General features: G+C 41.3%; 2 protein-coding genes across 2 annotated transcripts in view; one reads left to right on the top strand and one right to left on the bottom strand.

Annotated features, from left to right (window-relative positions):
- nectin3b (nectin cell adhesion molecule 3b) overlaps positions 1-6,989 on the top strand; it is a 28,059-nt gene extending 21,070 nt beyond the window's left edge. Inside the window, exons 7-8 of the mRNA XM_026182421.2 lie at positions 3,508-3,610; positions 3,927-6,989. Coding sequence (XP_026038206.1) covers positions 3,508-3,610; positions 3,927-4,091 — 268 coding nt within the window. The 3' untranslated portion in view covers positions 4,092-6,989. The remainder of the gene's footprint in view (positions 1-3,507; positions 3,611-3,926) is intronic.
- A 45-nt stretch (positions 6,990-7,034) lies between these two features.
- rtn2b (reticulon 2b) lies at positions 7,035-16,939 on the bottom strand. The gene is made up of 7 exons (XM_026183116.2): positions 15,193-16,939; positions 10,910-11,117; positions 10,659-10,797; positions 10,247-10,316; positions 9,528-9,574; positions 9,299-9,357; positions 7,035-9,175 (listed from the first exon to the last, which is right to left on the bottom strand). The coding sequence occupies exons 1-7, from the start codon at positions 15,203-15,205 to the stop codon at positions 9,073-9,075; spliced, it is 639 nt and encodes a 212-aa protein (XP_026038901.1). The 5' UTR covers positions 15,206-16,939; the 3' UTR covers positions 7,035-9,072.
- Between the last annotated feature and the right edge of the window lie 122 nt (positions 16,940-17,061).

Raw genomic sequence — 17,061 nt, 5'->3', positions numbered from 1 at the left:
CATCTCAAAAGGTATGTTTAATGTGTCCAGCAGTGCTCACAAGCCTAATACCCCTTATATAAGAAACATTGTCGTGTACCTGTGGAGCATATCTGCAAGGTTGCATGCAGGCTGATCCTCTCATCCATCCCTGTTAGTGTATGATTCAGCATGAACACTCCACTCCAAGTATTTCTCAAGTTAGGCAGCTATAAGGGCTAAACGCAGTCCTGCAGTCTCTTTAATACTAGTGGTTTTATAGCCACTGCAAATATGTCAGTGACACACGGAAAAAGTGGCAGTAATTCAACAGGTTTGACCAGCCCACAACCCCCCACTCTCCTACCTCCGCTCCCCCCCCCCCCCCCCCCTCCTGACACTATGACACCCCCCTTCTCCAACCCCTCTCTCAACAGCAGGACATCCTCCCCCCTCCTTCCAATCATCTCCCAGTGTCACAGTGGATCAGGTCAGGAGGCAACTGAGGAAGCTTCGCCCCAGGAAGGCAGCAGGCCCAGACAAGGTGTGTCCGAGGATGCTAAAGGCGTGTGCTGCTGAACTTGGAGAGCCGCTACAACAAGTCTTCAATCTCAGTCTGTGACTGGGGAGAGTGCCCGTCCTATGGAAGACATCCTGCATCGACCCGGGCCCCAAAAGGAACCGGCCCAATGAGCTGAATGACTTCCGACCGGTGGCACTGACGTCACATCTTATGAAGACTCTAGAGCGGCTCTTCCTCAACCTCCTCCGACCACAGGTACAACATCCCAGGACCCACTACAGTTCACATACAAGGCAGATGTCGGAGTGGAGGATGCCATCCTGTACCTCCTACATAGAGCCCACTCACACCTGGACAAGGGAAAAGGCGCGGTCAGGATCCTGTTTCTTGACTTTTCCAGTGCCTTTAATACCATCCGGCTCTGTATGCTCCATGAAAAACTGAACAGGATGGAGGTGGACCCCTGCCTGGTCGCTTGAATCTCTGACTACCTCACTGACAGACCACAGTACGTCAGGCTGAAGGACATCACGTTTGACACTGTGGTCAGCAGCACAGGAGCACCACAGGGAACTGTGCTGTCCCCTCTTCTCTTCACCCTGTACACCTCTGACTTCTGCTACAACTCTGAATTATGCCACATTCAGAAGTTTGCAGATGACACAGCCATCATGGGGTGTATCTGGGATGATCAGGAAGAGGAGTACAGAAGTCTGGTGAGGAACTTCGTCACATGGAGTCACACAAACCACCTGCAACTCAACACCTCAAAGACCAAGGAACTGGTTGTGGACTTCGGGAGGTCCAGAGAAGGTCCACTGCCGGTTCAGATAGAGGGGGAGGAGGTGGAGGTGGTCAACAAGTACCTCGGGCTGTGGGTGGACAACAAACTGGACTGGTCATGCAACACAGAGCACCTGTATAAAAAAGCCCAAAGCCGACTGTACTTCCTCAGGAGGCTGAGGTCTTTTAACATCTGCAGGAAGCTCCTGAGGATATTTTACCAGTCAGTGGTTGCTGGAGTACTTTTCTATGCTGTGGTGTGCTGGGGGAGCAGCACAGCAAAGAAGGACTCATCCAGGCTGGAAAAACTGATCAGGAAAGCTAGCTCTGTGGTCGGCATGAAGCTGGACACTCTGGTGACAGTGGCAGAGAAAAGGACACTAAAAAAACTGCTGGACATTATGGACAATGCTGGGCATCCTCTGCACACGGCCATAAACAACCAGAGGAGTCTGTTCAGTGACAGGTTGCTTCTCCCAAAGACAAGAACCAACAGACTTAAAAACCTCCTTTGTCCCACACGCCATCAAACTGTTTAACTCCTCTCTGGAGGGGAGAGGGAGGGGAAACAGGAGGACAAAGGAGGGGGGAACAACTAAGCTGTAGTGCCTCTTCACTTCACTGTGCAATACGTTTTGTTAATAGTCAACGGTGCAATAGACTTCAATACTTGAAATTTGCAATTCCCTTGTATTCTTATTCCTATTTATTCTATTTATCCCTTTCGTATATTTTATTTATATATGTCTCTGTATTTATAGATGTGTATATATATAATATTCTGCTCACGTTCTGTAACTTCTGTCGGTGCTGTGCTTTTGGAAACCGAATTTCCCAGAGGAACCCACCCGAGGGATTAATGAAGTTTTATCTTATCTTATCTTAATTACCAGGACACAAGTATGTGTTCTGTCATCGTCCTAAATAAGAACACTCAGTCATTTGTTCCCTCAATCCAATTTTATTCTCCCATGTAAACATTTACATCCTAATTTCAGCGACTGCGTCGTCAGAAGAAATCTAGTGTACATGCTCCCAACTGCGCCTCAAAGGTGCGGCTTGAATAACGAACAACCCATCAGCCTCTGGGTGCAGGTTCAATGTATGTAGCCCGTGTGTCAGGCTGGTCAATGCCACGACAAACTTAGCATCTTAAGTGTGACCGTGGCTGGAAGTCCCAGTGGAACAAGGCGTGGGTAGGGGGAGGAGGAGGCTTCATCACCTCCTTCATCACACGCAGACGTGAGAGTAAGACGGCGGGTCAATGAGAAGCTCTGACTGTAATCGGTCACTTCGAATCCCAAATATGAAAGAGAGACTCGGCATTAAGTGACACACAGTGTTAGAAAATCGATGCCTGTCATGACGCTGTGTTGTGAATGGCTGAGGTTTGTTCTTAGGCTTCAGTTTAGCAGGCAGGGGGATTTCAGCCAGCGAGGGAGCGAGTCTGACTTCAGCGTCTTGCAGGGGTTTAGAGGAACAGCTGTCAGAAAATGTTCTAATTTACTCGTCCGCGTGGAAGTCCGTCACTTTCATACACCTGCTGTCATGTACACTGAGCCATCTTCATTTAATCATCTGTAATAATGGATTCCAGGGCTTCGAGGAATACCCTGTCTAGGACTATTAAACTGCAGGACTTGCAAGATGCATTTAAAAATAAAAAGAGAGGCAAAATTTCATCAAGTTTCAGACATGCAGTATCTGTACGGTGGCCCTCAGGTGCAAATAATAAAAACTATTTGACGAAACACACAAGACAAACACAACCACAGCAAAAGGCGAAAAAGTGCATCATCATTTTGTGATTTTTGTTTGTTTGTTTTTGTTGTTGTTGTTGTTTTCTGCCATGTTTTCTGAAATCTTATGCCTTTGTGTTGTTGTGTTTTGCACCTCAGGGCCTCTGTAGGCTCCGATGTTTTCCACAGAGCGTCTGTTTTTCATCGTCTCCGCCTAAAAAAATTCTCACATCTTTAAAGCTCTGCACATCAAGTTGATTTTGCTGCCTCTTCTGTTGTGAATCCATCTCAAAGTTTATCGCAGGATACCATAAACAACATCAATATGCCTCAGAAGGAACTCGTTATAGTGGCTGCCCTTCAAATTTGATCCAGTAAATTGATTTTGTACCGATTTTATCTATCGCTGATCGTTTTATTCTGTTTCTTTGCGAGTACAGTGTTTTTCCACTCTGAAATTTGTCTCCATTGACATTTCTTCTTCCCCTTTTTCTTCCTCTGAAGGATTGACCTTCCTCCGACACACAAGCCGCCTCCTCCCTACTCTGAGAGAGCACCGGCTGTTCCTCTGGGAGTCCACGCATCACAAGTGGCCTGGCTGTGTCAGGTAAAACCCCACTTTCTTTTTACAACCAGCTGAAAGTCACGTATGTGAATCATGACAGCTCTACACCACAATTATTAACACTGAATGAAGCGCACTGAGTCACAACAAGCAGCAGTAACAACGAGCTAACTCATGTCATAATCTGTTTATATTAAGCAGGAGGCTCTTTGGCTTTATTAATTTAATATGTTGGAGAGTTTAATTTTTTATTTCCCTGTCCTTTTTTGGAGTCTCACACATTATAGAGGCCTAAAGGGTGACGATGATAGAAGATGATTTAGGTGATGATTTGGGTTTTTTTGCTTTTAATATACAGACTCGCAGGGCAGAGCACAGGCACGCGGTCACGGAGAGGCAGCACCCACCCACAGCAAGGCGGGGAGCCCAAAGCCCCACCCATCAGCGCTCCCGTCTGGAGTGGGTGTGTCATCAGAGTGGGACAGACCAGGTGTACATCAACCACCGTGAACACTACGTGTGAGGAACAGTTCCAATCGCAGTCCACCAATCACCCGGCAGTCACTCTGCCTGAGCAGCAGCGAGCTTATAGGCTTCACCTGATTCACAGAGCCATCAGTCCACAGAAGGAAGCGGTTGGTAGTGTATGAGGAAAGTGTCTCTCTATATGCAGGCTTTTTTTTCTCCTTAAAACATAAATCCTTTCTGCTGTACGCTGGCTGTCACCCGTAGACTGTACAAAGAAGGTGGACATTGTCATGTTAGCTCCTTTAAACCAAATCTCACAGTTGCAGGCAGATCTGAATATAAAGCTGAGGGACACTGCAAGCTCATACAGTAGAAACCTGTCAGTCACAAAGTAGGCTCACATTAAAGCGTTTATTTTTCATACAAATGGGGACTAAAATTTACACAAACAACGTTATTTAGTATCATCATAGATTGAAAAGTAGAGCCTAAAAACTCATCAGATAAGTGTTCACTGAGGGCTCAGCAGCTGCTTTCCCATAGACTTTTATGAAACCGGATTTCTTTTGAAATCACAGGCTTTCTTGCTGGCTGTTAAAAAGCATTTTTAACCCTGGCATCCACATATGTGGACATCACATTTTGGGTTATTTAGACCAAAATACTACATTTTGCTCTACAAGGGCCTGATATCCACTTACGAGGACATTATACTGCTACTGTTCGATCGAAATTTTAAAGGAATATCCTCATATGTGGCTCTCATTTTTCTTAGAAACAAAAATAAGGCACTCCTAAAGACACTCCTCCAACGCAAAAGCTACATCCATCTTTCATATACAGTCTATGGTGACACACTCTTGTCTATACAGTAAATATGTAGCTATAGCCAGCAATCTGTTAGCTTAGCTTAGCACAAAATTAGAGATACTAGGGGGAAAAGGGCATTTCACAAAAGGTCCAACTATTCATTTAATTACCTTTTGTTATAAGTTCTCAGTGTGTATTACTTAGGGTACCGAAGTGCTTTAGAAGAACTAACTGCATCAGTTTATATGCCTATACATGAGTAAAAGTGGTTAGAGACTAGATTAATGTCAGAGTTAGCCTGCAAAAATAAAGTTTTCTTTTTTTTCTTTGTTGGAGAGCATAAATCCATATTCTCAGTCACATCACCAGACCAAACTGTGAGGTCCAGTGAGACTAAATATTCTAGCTGGCAACACAGACATAAAGGGATTAAAGTACTTCTATCGCAGCCCTGTGATGTGCGGTTGTAATGTTATGATGCTGTTCTTTTTTTAGGAACAAAACATGTAGATTTGTAATCCTGTGGAGACTTAACCTACCACAAATCAGGGAAACGACGATATGCAACAGTACAGATTACTGTTTTTTGGTTTCATGTGCACTGAAGAAAGATGCTTGCATTGTTTTTGTTAAACTAAAATAGATTACATAGTTCATAATCCTGTAGGATATACAGTGTCTGATTATTATTGTGAGGAGCCAGAGAAAGAATATTTTTAAAGTGCCATTATAACATTTGGCAGGGGGGAGGGGATTCCCTGCTGATACGTGTATGCTGTAGTGCTCACATTCCTCCACTGTGACTAGATGGTTTTGAGCTATTTTTTTGACTGGCGTATGTATTAAAAGTGCATATTGTTGCCAAGTGTGTTCTCAGTTGGAAACATATCAAAACCACTTGAAAAGCTATAGGAATAGAAGAAAGAGTCTACTGAATTGCTGTGTGAAGACAGAACGCTCCAGATGAGGGTGTTCAGTGACCTTTTTAAAGTAAACACTCTGAGAGATGGAAGCTCTGAGTCACGACACGGGGAAACAAGAGAAGAAGTCCTTGAAGATTTGAAAAAGAGTTTGTAGTGACGAAAAGAGTTTGGTTTTATTTATTTTTTTAAGGGAAATAAAAATCATCTCAAGGTCACAGTCACATTGCAATTACTGTGACGCCCACATCAAAGAGAAAAGCTCTTATTATTACCGTGAGTCAATGATGTGGTGTTTGTGCTGTGGAAAGCCAGAGCTCACGTTGTAATGACACCACAGCGAGGGTGGAGATGTTTGAAAGAAATCAGTGATTTGTTTAGATCAGTCCTCGTGTTACGGGCTCCTGCGAAGACTTTCCTAGGGTAACACCTAGTGGACAAATGGGTCAGCGCAACCCCCGATAGAGCGTGTGCATCACTGAATACATAATGCGACCCTTGGCTGCTCCTTGTCAGAGAGAATTAAAACTTGGGTGGCTGCAGTCTTACCGTCGAGCCTGTTTACACAGTGGAAAACTGCTAACCCTTTGGCACAGACGTCGTTTTCACAGCACAAAACTACAAGCGATGGAATAAATGATGCATTAATTCCATTTAGATGTTTCTCTATCAGAGTCCTGGTGCTGTGATTGCTCCCGCCGTCATGTCTCACTGAGTGTTGTTACATTCTTTATAACACCAGCTGAAATATACACTATGAAAGAAGTTAGCTTAGGCAGTGGAGGAAAATTGATTAATTAAACACTACTGTGCAAAAGTGAAGAGTCACCCCTCCTTTCTTTATGTTTTGCTTCCTAGGAGCCAGACTTTCTTTTCATTTAAAAGTGATATTTAACAATGGATCTGATTTCAGAAGTTTTTCTCTGCTTCAGCTGATCCATCTGCTGTTCACTGAAGTCTCATCAGAAATGGTCTCAGTGGGGTGGGGTGTGGGGGGAGGCTGTCAAAAAGCCATTCTTAAGGAAGGGAAACAAGGAGAAAATGCTGACATATGGACTAAAAATCAGCTGCAACAGGTCTCTTGGACTGATCGATACTGAATAAAGTTGGTTTTACCAAATATTGACTTTCACGTTCAATGGAATTGTACAAACTGTTTTTGCCTTATATACTGTATTTTCATGTATACTTACTTAAACAAATAAACGAGGGGTTGAGCTCAAGAGTTTTGCATGGTACTGTTTGTGAAGGCACAGAGGAAACTCGTCTTTATTTGTAGTAAACAAGATTTTATTTGGGAGCAAAATTACAATAGAACATCACAATAAAAAAAAATCCATTACAAATACAGAGTAGACCTAAAACATGGGCTAGCAGATGATGCCTGACTTTAGGCAGCTGTTATTTAAGACCATGTGTTTATACTGATGATTGTTATTACAGTGACTAAGAGAAAAAAGTCTGCTAATTTCACACGCAAAGTGCGCAGTACCACTGATACTACACTAATTCTGATATTGCACTAATGCATCATTTATGCAATCAACAGTTTTTGTTTAGAATATCCACGTTTTACTGTTCTCTGTATACTGCAGAGGTGGGTAAATATGGTTGAAGATTAGAAAAAATACTCTTTCTAAAAATAAGACTTTTGAAAATAAATCGACAGAATATTGTTGGTAAATAAAAGCATAACTATCCAACATGAGTTTTACACGCTCATTAAGACACATTAGTATGAGCAGCAGCTTCTTTTTTATGGTCTAAAACACGGAGCGTTAGAGGCTTAAACGACACTGCTGACTACTGGCTCAGGCTTGGCAGCTGGTTGCTACAATAACGAAAGAGTTCACCCAAACTCTTCTTTCCCATTCGCCCACATGTCATGTTGTTTTCTGTGCTCATGTTTGTACAAAGTCACCTAATTTCTATGTTTACAGCATGTGGTAGCAACTACTTCTAGATAAGTGGTAAAAGTGTAAAAAGCATGTTTTATACTTCACAAACTGTAATGCTGTGGGGATATATTCATTATTTTGGAGGGAAAGAATGAAATTAAAGTCCACTATTTTGCCATCAGTGCTGATAATTCCATGAAATTCCTGAAACTGCACCAAATTTGACTATAACTGATTTAATGGCTTCCTCAAATGTTCCCTGAAAGCAGTTTAAGCATCTGGTTCCTGCAGTTATGGACATGTGATAATTGATTAGCTAGTTAGTGATGGCTTAGCAAGTCGTAACTCAAAACAATGGAAGATTAGTGAATACAGCCATAATACTAAATTACTCTACACAGCGCTGTACTCATATTTATATGCACAGCGAATCACAGAAGGACAATAAAGCAAGGAATGCTTTACCATTTGATTGACAAGTCATTAGCCAGGGAGAGTGTGGTGTCACCCAGTTACACAACGAAAACCGTCCCACACTCATGTCGTGTGGTTTAAAAAAACATGGCAATTTTTTTTTTAAAACATTGGGTGATTTCATGGTTGCTATGTCTATCTTTTGTATACAGTCTAAGATGTTATCTAGAAAGTGCCTTTTTGTGTTTTGATCAATCAAAATGAACTGCATTTACTACAAGAGTCAATATTCCTCCCACTTGTTAAGAGTTGTACTTTTTTTATTAGCAAACTGCTTTCCCCACAAATATGAGGTCACTGTTTGTTTCTAATTAAAAGTGATTAGCACTAAGATTAAAGGAGAACACTCTCATTATTTCTCATGTAAGTCTTTTAAAGGTTGTGGGGCTGGCTGCTTACCAAGCTTTTTCCTCGACTTAGCAAGTGCAGCACTATTAATGCTGATTAATAGCAGGCGATGTTCATGTCTTTTTATTCTATGAAGCTAACAATGAATGATGCTTCATAATAAAGGCAGCAATAATGTTGCAGGGCTTCATTATAAATACTTCCACAGTTTGACAGGAACACAGCGGACTAGTTATGTAAAAATACACTTGTTATTAAAGAAAAAAAAAAGCTGTGATGTTCTGTGCCATCCATAGCCCACTCGAAGAGTATGACTGTGTGAACTGGTTCTATTAGACGCTGCCCACAGAGAGCATCACAGTAACTAAAATTCCCCTCCTCATACACCTCCTCATCCTCTCCCTCCTTCAGTGAATGGCAGCTTTGTTTAAGCTGTCAGGATCAATTATATCTTGCTCCCATAAACAAACATCATGGTGGAGAAGTGGAAACGAGCAGCCCCTCCAGCCGCCCCCCAGAGGATGTGCCCTTCCAGTCTTTCCCCAAATCCCAAATGCTGGGTGTTTTCAATACGTGACCAACACAGTTACTTTGACTTGGCTTTCTGTTTGGGCACATTCACAGCTGAAATTGCAGGTTTTGGTGCAGGGGCTGGAGGGGGCCTCACCGAATCGTACACACTGGAGAACCTACAACAAAACGGGGGCATCACAATGAAGAAAATACCAGCACCGAAGAAAAAGCCACAATTTTGCTAGCATGACATGACCAAGAACAGAAAACAATATCACATAAATGGGTAGCTCACTTACAGGCTTTTGACTCTCTTTAGAAAAGCTCTGACGGCTCTAGCAATCCTTCTTATCCGCACCTGTCACCAAAATATCACAAAGGTCAGTGCAAACCAGCAATTTCTGCATCTTACATAGAATTACATGCGATTTTTACTAAGATATGTTTCTGTTTTGTTTGGTTTTAACTATTAATCAACTTTGCTGAATCATTTTCATTGAAATTTTTTTTAACATAAAATAAACTCACCTGCTGCTTTTTGTACAGCAAAGGAAGGGAGAAAACAGCGATCACAGCTGGACAGACAAATTATTCATGTAAATGACTGGACTGCTACTTTTAGAGCACTCTAGCTGAGCACTCTAAACACTTTCTACTACCAGCCACATTCATCCATTCACACACACATTTAGGCTCCACTTTCAATCTTTGTTTTTGAGAGCTTTGTCTAACATTCACACACACACACTTCAGTAGATGCATCAGAGGCAGCTCAGGGCTCAGTATCATGCTCAAGCATGCTTTAATATGCAGTGTTGAGGAGCCAAGGATCAATCTACCAACCTTCCAATCAGTAGATGACCCACTCTACCTCCTGGGCTTTATGTCACTTTAGCATTGCACAAAAATAATCTAATTGGTTCTAATGAAAACATTCTCCTACTTAAATAATTGGTGCAAACCAGTCATCTGAGGCGACTGATGGAGGCATGACTTCAAAAGGAACTTGAGGTTTGCAGTAAAAGTTATTCCTTAAATCTTAACCGTCATGTGCAAAGTGCTTTTTTCTGCCTAAACCCAGTCACACTTTAACTACTGAGATGATAGATCACTCATGAGTCTTACAAAGAGGAAGATACATTTGAAGGTGCTGGGAGCTTAATATATGTAGGTGGAGGAAAGAGACATGGAGGAAATTAGATACGTGTGTTAGCACAAAGCATAAGTATACAGCGGGTGCAACTTACCACTTATTACCAGGGTCAGTCCATTAGTTTGGATGCCAACATAGGTCAGCAGATACAGAAGCACAACAAACTGAGAGAAAGAGCACAGAAAAAGATTACTGAACAGTTTAATAGTTTAGTTTATTAACTGTAATTTGATTTGTGAATGATGCTGCTTTAATAAATGTCTCGCTGAGATTTAAAGCTGCTGAATGTAGTCTTGATCCCATGAGAAAATGAACACTGCATGGTGGCTCTGTTTAATTTTTAGCTGCTTTTAAGCAATATAGCCTGGATTAAAACAGTACAGCTGCTCAGAGCCCCACACGAGCGTGTGTGGTGTGTAGCTGCCACCAGGTGGCACCAAAGTCAAAAAGTCTTTTAATCTTGGCTTTGTGACATCTATACTATTGCTTTACCATCACACTCATACCTTAATAGAGTCAAATATGTTTTCAATGAAAATGAGCCGTTTGATTTCTGTGACAGCAAATGCGATCAGCAGCACCGTCTCCTCCACCAGCATCACCGTCTCCTTATTTGTCAGAGAGCTGTCGTAATCCAGACATGACCTAAGCACAGGATAACACATTTGTGAGAAAGTTCAACATGCTTCCAGAAAGCAGAGGAGCAGCATATTTAGCTGGAAAAGAAAAACCTGTGTGTGAACACTGATGGACTCACTGAAAGGGGTGAACCCCGGGGTTCCAGCGCAGGAGCTCCAGGAGCTTATAATAAAAACGGAGGGGGAAGGTGATGCACATGACACCCAGAAAGACGTTGGAGACCACAGTCACGGCACTAAGCTGGAACAAGCTGGCCAGACCGATTACCAGCCCTGTAAACACCACACCAGTCCTCCACATGTGGCGCCAGTACACCAGATCCACAACTGCAAAGCAATTAAGCACAAGACATCATCTTAAATAATAATAATAATAATAATAATAATAATAATAATGGATACTTTATTGATCCCCATGGGGGAGTGATGCACAGAGAGCGCAGTATATCTGAGTGAATATGCAACTGAAATGGGAAGTTGTTAAGCTTAAATTAGATACAGGCTAATGTTTCTTATACTTCATGACCTGACTGTGAAGCAGGGTTACCAAGAGTGGTAACATGACAGAAGGGTGTAATGAAGTCGATAAAACTGGAGTGGAGATAAAACTAGCAACGAGGCAGTAAGTAGTTCAAAATGAGGAAAGTACTGAAAACCCAGGAAAAGAACTTATCTATCTCTACTTATTTTAATCCCACAGAGGTCAGTTATGTTGTTGATAATTTTACTTCTTCACTCTGGAAATTGTAGCTCCTCTGAAAAAGACCTCCTACTATAACTCTCAAATCAAATATGCACCTTAAAGCAGATAACTCCAAAGCTGGAGAGTAAATAGGATCTCAGTAATTTAGAAGATTGTCATTTAGTCTGGAGAAATACTGCTGCTTTGTAAAAAAAAAAAAAAAAAAAAAAAAGCCCTTCGTAAAGCTAGAAAACCTTACTGTTCATCACTGATTGAAGAACGTAAGAACAGCCCTAGGTTTCTCTTCATTAGTGTAGCCTGACTGACAAAAAGTCAGAGCACTGTTAAGCTAACCATTCCTTTAACATTAACATTAACATTATTTGAAGAATGTCAGTCAGGTTTCAGAGCTCATCACAGCACAGAAACAGCTTTAGTGAAGGTTACAAATGATCTTCTTATGGCCTCTGACAGTGGACTCATCTCTGTGCTTGTCCTGCTAGACCTTAGTGCAGCATTCGATACTGTCGACCATAATATCCTATTAGAGCGATTAGAACATGCTGTAGGTATTACAGGTACTGCACTGCAGTTGTTTGTATCATATCTATCTATTAGACTCCAATTTGTGCATGTAAGTGGAGAGTCCTCTTCACACACTAAGGTCAATTATGGTGTTCCACAGGGTTCAGTGCTAGGACCAATTCTGTTTACATTATACATGCTTCCCCTAGGCAGCATCATTAGAAGACATAGCATACATTTTCACTGCTATGCTGATGACACCCAGCTCTATCTGTCCATGAAGCCAGATAGCACACACCAATTACTTAAACTGCAGGAATGTCTTAAAGACATAAAGACCTGGATGGCTGCTAACTTTCTGCTTCTTAATTCAGATAAAACTGAGGTTATTGTACTCGGCCCAGAAAATCTTATACATATGGTATCTAACCAGATTCTTACTCTGGATGGCATTACCTTGGCCTCCAGTAACGCTGTGAGGAACCTTGGAGTCATTTTTGACCAACACATGTCCTTCAATGCATATATTAAACAAATATGTAAGACTGCGTTCTTCCATTTGTGCAACATCTCTAAAATTAGAAATATCCTGTCTCAGAGTGATGCTGAAAAACTAGTTCATGCATTTATTACTTCCAGGCTGGACTACTGTAATTCATTATTATCAGGATGTCCAAAAAACTCACTGAAAAGCCTTCAGCTAATCCAAAATGCTGCAGCAAGAGTCCTGACAGGGACTAGAAAGAGAGAGCATATTTCTCCGGTTTTGGCTTCCCTTCATTGGCTTCCTGTTAAATCCAGAATTGAATTCAAAATCCTGCTCCTCACATACAAGGTCTTAAATAATCAGGCCCCATCTTATCTTATCTTAAGGACCTTGTAGTACCATATCACCCTATTAGAGCACTTCGCTCTCACACTGCAGGCCTACTTGTTGTTCCTAGAGTATTTAAAAGTAGAATGGGAGGGAGAGCCTTCAGTTTTCAGGCCCCTCTTCTGTGGAACCAGCTTCCAGTTTGGATTCGGGAGACAGACACTATCTCTATTTTCAAGATTAGGCTTAAAACTTTCCTTTTTGCTAAAGCATATAGTTAAGGCTGGACCAGGTGACCCTGGATCCTCCCTTAGTTATGCTGCAATAGACGTAGGCTGCCGGGGGATTCCCATGATGCATTGAGTTTTTCCTTTCCAGTCACCTTTCTCACTCACTATGTGTTAATAGACCTCTCTGCATTGAATCATATCTGTTGTTAACCTCTGTCTCTCTTCCACAGCATGTCTTTATCCTGTCTTCCTTCTCTCACCCCAACCGGTCGCAGCAGATGGCCGCCCCTCCCTGAGCCTGGTTCTGCCAGAGGTTTCTTCCTGTTAAAAGGGAGTTTTTCCTTCCCACTATCGCCAAAGTGCTTGCTCATAGGGGGTCATATGATTGTTGGGTTTCTCTCTATTATTGTATGATCTACTGTACAATATAAAGCGCCTTGAGGCGACTGTTGTTGCGATTTGGCGCTATATAAATAAAATTGAAATGAAATAAAAATGAAATACAAGATCTTGAATAATCAGGCCGTATCACCCCATTAGCTCTCAAACTGTGTGCTTACTTGTGGTTCCTACAGTATTTAGAAGTAGACGGAGAGACAGACGCCATCTCCATTTTTAAGATTGGGCTTAAAACTTTCCTTTTTGCTAAAGCACATAGTCAGTGCTGGATCAGGTGAACCTGAATCCTCCCGTAGTTATGCTGCAGTAGGTGTAGTCTGCTGGCGGATTCCCATGATGCATTGAGTATTTCTCCTTCAATCACAATTCTTACTCTCTTTTTGTTTATACATCTCTCTGCATTTAATCATTACTTATTGTTAATCTCTGGCTCTCTTCCACAGCGTGTGTTTTGTCCTGTCTTCCTCCAGTCGCAGCAGATCGCTGCCCCTCCCTGAGCCTGGTTCTGCTGGAGGTTTCTTCTTGTTAAAAGGGAGTTTTTTTGCTTCCCACTGTTGTCAAAGCGCTTGCTCACCGGGGCTATATGATTGTTGGGGTTTTCCCTGTTTTCTTGGTATTACTGCAGGGTTACATTAGGGTTACCTTACAATATAAAGCGCCCTGAGGCTGTTGTGATTTGGTGCCGTGTAAATAAAAATTAATTCATTCGGTTTTGAAAACATATGAGGTATACAAAAGATGCCATGTGCTACTTTTGCTAGTACAGTGAATGTTTTAAACTAAAGTTAAACAGATGCTATGAGTTGCTGTATCATATTCTCCCTTTTCTCTCTGATAAGTCCCACTGTGGATATTTGAACTGTTTTGAGCCATAAATAGAGACTGAGACTTTTTCACATGGTCTCATAAAAGTCATCTAAAATTCTCTCTACCACAACGACCACAGCCAGCGGGTGTTTGAAAAATGGACACATTGTTATTTAAAGTGTGGATAAGAAAGAGAAAAGGGTAACGAAGACAAATGACAAAACAATTTTACAGAAAATGAAGGACACCCTCACCTCGTTTCATGCCATGCCATGCTCCTTTATTAAAGGAGAAAATCTTTCTGAATGAATGCTGTTTTTAATGGGATCTGTACATGTCTGAAAGTAAATCATAAATCCTTAGATTAGACACTAGATCCTTACCCACCAACATTACACGAGCATCCTAACTGCAGCACAAATTTAAGATCATTTTATGATTAAAACAGATTATTTAAAAGCAGCAGAGTATTGCTGGTTTTCATAGTTGGGTTTCCTGAGAATTATAAAAGTAGATGTATTCTTATTCATTTATAAAAACAGAAACATTAATGCTGTCACACCAGTGAAGTCACTTCAAAGCTGGGCACAAGTACGCCCTCTCATTCTTATCCGAATAACTGGAGTTATGTGTTATCAGAAGTAAAACAGCCCTGACAAGACAGCATTTCTTATCTCCTATAACAATTTAAGCCTTTACAAATAAAACAAACTACATTCAGTCAGCAGTGGGCTCTCATTTAGCTCAATCCCATTCAGCCGACCAAATGTCGACCAAATGAAAGACACACTGGATTCAGTGTTTAACTTGCCATCCTGCCTGCATTCACACCTGCACAGCAGAGGGAAAGTAAATAAATTCCCTTCTTCTCCACCTGACAGCTGCACTCTGACCCCGTCTGCTCTCCTTCACTTTACTTAAAGCTGTCAATATTGATTTCCTTACGTTTGGTGGCCATTTCAGCGGCGGTCCTGCTTGCTCTCCTCTCTTTCTTGTGCTTCCACCGTTGGCTTGCACTCCAGGCTTTTTTTGGCCACCCCAGCTCCGTCAGCAATATAAGGCCCGGCTGGCCTAATTTTATCCTGTATTGGATTCACACACACTCAAATTGGGAACTTGAGACTTGAGCATGTACATGCCCCACAGCTTGTAGAGGCTAATGCTTCCTCAACCAGTTGGTGGCTGATTTGCACACAGAGGCCTTTCCATGCACGACAGACCATGACAGTTTTTTTTAACGTAAAATGATCATCAATCCAAACTGATAAGAAAACAACTAATGTTAGCAGGAAGCTAATGCCAAAAGCTGCGTGCTACAGCACTGACATCAAGCTGAATACATACAGTCACTGCAGTCACTTGCCACGTTTTACAGATAAGCAAGAAAGATGAGTTTCTCTATAGATTTATTATTCACTCTGCACAAATATCCCTCATGACACCTTCTGTGTGTCAGACCAAAACACGGAGCCAAACTCGCCTCGCCATCTGTATATTTAACACTTTCACTCACACCTTTAAAGCTCTAAAGATAACATAAGAACAACCTTATAAAAGAGGAAATCCATGTTAGAAAAGCACAGGCTCAGATGTATACTATAAAAGGGAGCTGTACTAACATTTGTATTTTAAAAAGCCATGATGTGTTTGCTGTACGGTATTTAGTACGAATTAAGGGTGTTATATAACTGTTATTCAACAACTGATATATTGCTAATTAATAGTGTCTAATACACATATGAAAATAAAAGTATGTACTTTTTTTTGTATGCTCTTCTACATTTATGGTTGTAGAGGGCTATACTGACGTGTCCTATCCTAGCACTGTGGCTTCATATCAAAAGGATTCTTGCTGGACCCTTCTGAGTTGCATTAGGATGTTCTTCCTGTGCTTGTATGGCTCTCGACAGTTACTCTAGAGAGCCATGTAAGCAGAATAAGGGCATGTATGTTAGATTAACTGGTGATTCTACACTGATCATACATTCAATTCAGATTTATTTATATAATATAACTCCAAACCACAACAGCAGTCACCTCAAGGTGCTTTATACTGTAAAGTAAAGACCCAACAGCATCAAAGCGAAAACCCTAATGATCCGACGATCCCCTATGAGTGCAAGCACAATGGCAATGTTGTTCATGAAAACGAGATCTCTGCAGTGAAAATCTGACATTAGCGTGAAAAAATGGATGGAGAGATAAAAACTGTTGATCAAGCCGAGGAACATCTAACACATCTATTCTGCCTCCTCTTGGCAGGTGGTGACAAAACAAACTAAGATGTTTATTTTTATGGCGTGTATCACTTTGACAAGTGGTTTTTACACCATCATGACTTATTAGGTGTTAAAAAAAAATCCTCCCTTCTTGTCTGATTGCAGCTTTACTAATATCTGTACCCAAGTCAGAGTAATGTGGAGAATTACACAGTGGTGATGTCACTGATGTTCACTGCACAGATGTAAGCTGTTGTTTGGGGAACGGGGCCAAACAGCTGTAAGTCCTGTTATGGTGATTAATCATGAAAATAAAAATTGCAGTTTAAATGGCGAAGACACGCATATTTCTGCCTCTGTGATTATAAAACGCAGGAATTTTAAAAGTTTAAACAGTTTCAGTTTCTAAATAACATCAGAAAAAATAAGTAATAAAATAAACATTTCATTACTGAGCAGATATTGCAAAAAAATACAGTCTATCTCCCGCCTAAAGAATGAACGCAGCTTTGATTTCAGGAAAAAACACCTGTGGTTTGAAGTGTATGTACTATTATTGTGTTTAATAAACAAAAAGATAAGGACAATATACGAT

This window comes from Astatotilapia calliptera, chromosome 10, assembly GCF_964374335.1.
Source record: "Astatotilapia calliptera chromosome 10, fAstCal68.1, whole genome shotgun sequence".
Taxonomy (NCBI): Eukaryota; Metazoa; Chordata; class Actinopteri; order Cichliformes; family Cichlidae; genus Astatotilapia; species Astatotilapia calliptera.
The sequence above is the reverse complement of the archived record's forward strand: the minus strand, read 5'-3'. Positions and strand labels throughout refer to the sequence as shown.